This window comes from Suillus fuscotomentosus (genome assembly GCF_016647785.1).
Source record: "Suillus fuscotomentosus strain FC203 chromosome Unknown F5891scaffold_63, whole genome shotgun sequence".
Taxonomy (NCBI): Eukaryota; Fungi; Basidiomycota; class Agaricomycetes; order Boletales; family Suillaceae; genus Suillus; species Suillus fuscotomentosus.
The window spans coordinates 207,531-214,012 of record NW_024539575.1 but is presented as its reverse complement, the minus strand read 5'-3'; the positions used below and the strand labels follow the sequence as shown (position 1 = coordinate 214,012).

The window sequence follows — 6,482 nt, the reverse complement described above, 5'->3', positions numbered from 1 at the left end:
CTATGTCAAGCCTGAGATCTCTGCTTTCTTCTTTCCCTTGTTCAGTACCACATCATTTTGATAAGCTTTGGGGAACATGGTAAAATTTAATACCTTTTCTTCATTTGACCTTTGACTTTGATTATTTTTGTTAGATTTACTGGTCTGAATCAAATATTAAGAAAATTGCTATTAATATCAAACAAAATAAGAAACTCACCAGCATTTCATCATTCTTCTTAACAGACTGAATATATCTTGATGACTGCTTGGATTTTTCTTTGGATTTGATTTGGAGCTGGTTGGGAACATAGGTGACAAAATGGTAGACAAATTGGTCATTAAGACTTTTGATGAAAATCAAAGTGGCCTTGGATGTTTTGCTAGTGATTGGCTGCTCAGCTGATTCTTCCTGGCTAGATAAAGATAGGGATTGAATAGAAGATGATCTCTTATACTCTTCCATTATGTAAAAAAGAAGAGGGAGAAACTTGAAACTACAAATCATCTTTAGATAAAGGTGAAGAGTTTGGTGGAGTAGATGCCAGATGACCCAATTCTTCTGAATAGTCAAGACTACCTGTGGGTGAAGAAAGTGCAACTTCATCTAGTGCCTCCAAAGACAAGTACAACAATGAGATATTTTCAAATGAAGTTTTCTCACTCATCACTTGGTCTATAACCTGGTGATGTGATGATTCAAAATTTTCAGATGGCTTTGCAATGAAGAAAAAGTAATGAATCATGAAAAAATATGTGAGTTTAAAATACTACCCAGATGTATGCAAATAAAATTGTGATTGCATCACATCAGGCAGTGCAACAGTGGCCTTTATAGCTGTCTTTATTTCTCCTATGAGTGTCTCCATAACTTTTGCCACCAAGACAGTTGCTTACTTTAGATAGCAACAAAAACTTTTTGACACTTGAAAGCCTCTTGCTTACAAATAAAGTCAATAGATAGCCAAATTGTTGACTAGGAGAGGAGCCATAGCTGCCATATTAGCATATCTAAAAGGTCCTTGGCCATGTTTGGGATACCACTTAGTCATCAAGAAGAATTTATGAACTGCCTCTCCAACATCCATCTGGGGATTTGATATATGAAGCTACTCCAAAGCAGGAAGCCATAGTGTGTGGCATGCCAAGTTTAACATTGAATCAACATCTATAGGAGTACATTCTTCTCCACTTTCAGATTGATAATCATCAGCTAGACTATCATCATCTTCCAACTGAGATAACAAATCTTCTGTCTTGAATGATGATCCATGTCTTTAAATATATTCTTCTAGAATATCGGATAAATCATTATATGCGATATGATGACTCAAGCTATTTATGTGTGTCTGAAAGGATGATATGCTAGACACTTCTTTTTCATGACTTACATTAGATAGCATTTCTGAGCTCCCCTTCTGAGCTCTCCTCTGATGATAGTTGCAGCTGAAGCCAAAAGCTTGGAATGACAGATGAATTAGAAGGAACATCTTCTGAGTTAGAAAAAGAAGATGTTTTATAATTCAGTGTTCCAACAATGGCAACAGTGTGAGTGCAATTCTTCGACATCTACTATGCTCCTCTCAGCCTTGAGACAAAGACCTATATACACCTGGACTTTGTCTGCTTGTATTAGCTGTGATGAAGGTTAGAATGATTGATTGAGCAGTTGACTTAGCATTCTGAGACCTAGTGCTGATATTGCAGATGCAATCATGTATCCATTTGGAATGTCATAAAAAATGAGTAAAGGCATCATTATTGTACTATTGTTATTGGCTCATAGCATAAGAGCGGGTGAATACAGAAGATATTTTCCAGATACTGAGGTGATAATTAAGGACAAAAACATTCATAGCAGGTCATATGTCCTTTTGCTATGATACAGTGTATGGTATGACTAGAGGATATGATGGAATAGTACATCACTCTATGCATCATCTAATGTTATGATACCAATATCTCATTGCTGCTCTGGAGTAAGTGGCCACTGATACCAGACACCTTCATAGTTCTGTAATTGAGCCCCATAGATCCAGCTTGGACAGGAGACACCCCTCACGGACTCCTTGCATATGAGACATCAATATCTAATCTTTGTCTACACCCAATGCTTCCCATAATGCTGTTTTCCTTGTAGATGGAAAATCATGTTATATGCTGGAGTCTGGCAGATTGCATTGAAGCAGTGGAGGATATCAAGGCCCTAAGGTCTGCCATCCCTGAGGTTTGAGTATCTAATCACCCTTGTATCATCCACACAATATCTCTTCTTATTGCTGTTGATCTGAAAATCTGAAAATGACAGCAACACTGGTGAGTGATGTAGTGCATGTTTGTCCCTCCTGAACGACTCCTCCAGGGCATCCCACAACTTCATGTCATACACATAAACATGTTCCATGGATCAATTTAAAGCAGAAACAATGAACATAGATACTCTAGCAAATGTGAGAACAAAGTCAAATATATCACTAAGACATGGTGTTTTAGAAATAGCTTAGAATCATAAGATGACTAAATGCACTCTTTAACCATGTACCTTAATAACTTGGCGCTTTTGGTTACCTTCCCTATTGAATCATATGAACATATGACAAGTCCTTGAACACACGGACCAGCTCCAGGTGTCTCATTGATCAAAGAAATGGCTTGAGTTGCAGCCCATAAATTATCCTATCCTATGTAATTATGAGAAGCTTGTTGTGAAAAATATTCAGTGACAACTATTTGGATATAAATTGTCACCTACTAACCTTGTGAATCGGTAGTGATCGTGGATTCTTCTCATTCTCAGACACAACAAGATTCCCAGTCTCAGTATCTGAATGGTTGTTGACAAAGATTAAAATATTTCCCTCATATTTAATTTCATGCAGCCATTTGAAGTGCGGCATCATGGCGCTCAGAGAATTGTTCCCGGCTTTGAGTGTTCATGTTGTGATGCAGATCTATTAATCCAAATTTCAGATATCCCAATGACAATAACAAGTAGTATAAATATAAATGATGTACCCTGCTTGGGTCGACTTTGAAGTGCTCCTTGAGCATTGTTTGTACAGTAGACATGCTCATAATGCATAAATAAATAAAATACAAACAAATCACTAGAAAATCATTCTTGGGTGCAAAAAATTATCCATTAACAGCAATATATGGACCAAGCTCATTTCTACGAATGGATGACTTGGTGTGTCTCGAAAAGATTGGATCCTGATTTGTTATAATTTTTTATGCATTATGCATTATGAGCATATCTACTGTACTATATTCAAGGTGTAAGGGCTCCTAAACCTACTCCAGGACAAAAATACTGCAAGAAGCAGAAAATAATTCCAATACAGAAAACTCAGTCTAACTGAATATCCCTAAACTTTGTACTGTTGGAATATCAATGTAATATGCTGTAGAGACTGATATCTCTGTAGACTTGCAGAGGCTATATATGCGACCTGTCTCAAAGTACAGTTTGGTGCACAACTTGTGCCAATACCTTTCCAATCATTCCCTATGTGAAGCACAACTCTCCTGCGATAAGCGCGTATTATGTTCCCATACATCAGCTGCCCCAAGTGCTGCATTCTCATGTGCGCTAAGCACACTTTCCCGCAGTCAAAGTGCCCTATGTCGCACATCTATCCATTGTCCAAACTAACCCCACTAGTACATGTTCATATTATTTCTCCATATCAGACTATATTATATTCTAATGATTGCTCAATTCTCATGTCGTGGACACTGATTACATACTCTACCTACTCACTTTGGCTCCACTTCAGGGGTGCATTTTTAGACATATATAAGCACCTGTAGTTCATATTTTACATCATTGAATCATATAGAAGCTCCCTGCACCTCACTATTAGTGTAAAAGCTCATCTGTCACATGTCATAGTCAGTATCTATTGGCAATAAGAATATCCTGAGTGCCTATTATAAACCTTCCTTATAAAATCCACCTCACACTTTTCCCGCACTTTGTGCCACTTAAGCGCTCCATACCCACGCTCATGCTTTACATCGACTAACAAACAGCACCCTTTGCACCAACCCCTAGATCCTTGTTGCACTTGCTTCCCCTTTAGGGTCAAATGTACTTATCACTATAAGCATAGCAGCTTAGGCAAGCAAGACCAAACACATAGTGCAGTATATCACCATCTGAATTGTTGTTTCTACAATACTGTCCCTTATGTGAAGCTGATGTACTCACCTGAATTGCTTGATCAGCTGCATGATGACACTGTGGGCATTTGAGTGTCTTCTCTGTGAAATTTGCCCAACCAGTTAGTGGATCCGGAGAGCAATCAATACACCCATAGTCTCCTGGTGTCTTCTTAGATAGATAATCTATAGATAAATACCTATATAAACAAATATCTCCATGGTCAGTAATGCAGACAAATACCAATGACTGATAATATGGTTGTTCATGGGTGACTTATGGCATCACACTGGCGCTGTAAGTGGCTCACTTGTAGTAGTTGTTTCTTGTTGGCTGAACTGTTGTTGGGTATTCTGTGTCTTATTGGTTCTGTGCCTTCATGGGCATCACACTGGTGCTGTCAGTGGCCTCCAAGTTTGGGTGATTCTTCCTTCTCTGTTTTGGCTGCACTGTTGTTGGATTTCCTGTGTCTTGTTGGTTCCGCACCTTTATGGGCATTATGCTGGCACAGTTAGTGGCCTTAGAGCTTGTATGATTGTTTCTTGTCTATTGGGACCCTCTGTTGGCTGTCGTGTTATCTCTATTATTTGTTGGCTCTGTCCTTTACCCAGTGTCCTTCAAGTTTGATCACCCATGCTTCTTATCAAACTAATCACTCGTCCCTGTCTTATGCATTATTGTTTGAATTTGGATGTTCCCCTCCTGTATGGCTAGTCTTTTCACAATAATAATTTTCCTTTGGGTTGTATGTGTCCTGCTTATCTGTCCTCATGTGGTTTGTGCAGCCTGGCATGTAATTTTTTATTTCTATGTTCCTTCTACACATTTGTCATATTCTTGTAATGAGTATTTTGACCATGATAAATGTCTGTTTGACTGCTTTCCACTTCTGAGTTACCATGATTTGATGATACATATTTCATGAAATTTGAGCACTATCTGGATGCCCAATTCTCCCCCATCATTTGATGATGTAATGTCCAGCAGCGTAACTTCATATGATATCTGTCTCTGTCAGTGTATTACATGATTAATATGATCATCTGTCCTTTCAACCATAAACCTGGTCTGCTTGTCACAAAGAGATCTCTACTGATATTGTAGGGAGATTTTCATTACCCCTGTCAGGATCACCTTCTTAATAACTTCCAGTATCGGCTGCCACATTAGTTTCAACATAGCCTTCAACATCACCTTCAAGTTTGATGTCTTTGTGTGAGTCTGTGACCCGAATGGCTCTTCTGAAAAAGTGTGGATTGCCAGTAAGACAGGAGATTGCAACTGGATCAGACCTATCAATTTCAAGCACCAGAGAGACATGAGCTAATGAATAAAACACATCTAAGCCTCAATCGGGCTGTCTGAGCACCTTAGCATCTATCAGATCAAGGTAATGGCTGTTTTTTTTGCAAATTCAGTGTGCTTTGGACGCAGGTGAAGATATTTCAGAAATTCCTTCATTTTCCCTTGCTCAGAGAGGTCTAAACTTTGATATAACAATCATTCAATACTTTCATAGTATTTCATTAATAAAAGAAGGGACATGCTGTTGTGACAATTCCTATGGGAATTTCCTATGATATAGGTGGTGTCAGGGGTCCTTTTGATGAATTTTTGTGCCATATTATGGCAGTATAGCAGGGACTATCAGGGGCTTTTTATGCCATATTAGAGGGTATAGCAGGCACTATCAGAGGCTTTGTAGGGACCAGTAGGGGGCATTACTCGGATAATTTTGAGGAATTGTGAGGGAATTATTGAAGATAGTATAGAGACCATGAGAGAGTAGTATGAGCACCATCAGATGGTAATATAGAGGCCATTAGAGAGTAGTAATGGGACTACAATGAAGTAGTGTAGGCACCACTAGGAAATGATATGAAGCTCTATAGAAAATAAAATAAGCACTTCTAAATAGTGGCACAGGGACCTCTAGGTGAAATTGAAGAAATAGGTGGCACTAGATAAGTCTATAGTAGGAATTTCTAACTTACATGTATTTTATAAACTGATATACAGTGTGAGACTGGTCCTTCAGGCACAAATTCTTATTTGTTTATCTTTTCATATCAACACTAAGTGATATGTTAAAAATAAGATCCTAGGCTCACACATTGTTAAGGTCGTAGGATCATAGGATCGGATCTGAAAGACTTCGGCCTCAGCTCATATGCTGTGCCCCTTTCCCAAGTACTGTCCCTTATTTTACAGTACTAACGATAACATGTCCGAAGGTCCAGATGGGTCTCGTAGATATATCTGGATGACTTCCGGATATCGGAAACACGTATAAGACTAATCCAGACGGATCTGGACTGGAAATGAACAGAGTATAGAC

At 38.6% G+C, this 6,482-nt stretch overlaps 1 protein-coding gene across 1 annotated transcript; it reads right to left on the bottom strand.

The window, feature by feature from the left end:
- On the bottom strand, positions 1-445 carry F5891DRAFT_1193908 (uncharacterized protein; the record flags this gene model as incomplete). Its single annotated transcript, XM_041367850.1, has 2 exons — positions 1-144; positions 200-445. 2 exons carry the CDS (start codon positions 443-445, stop codon positions 1-3), a joined length of 390 nt encoding a protein of 129 aa, XP_041221303.1.
- Positions 446-6,482: the final 6,037 nt, after the last annotated feature.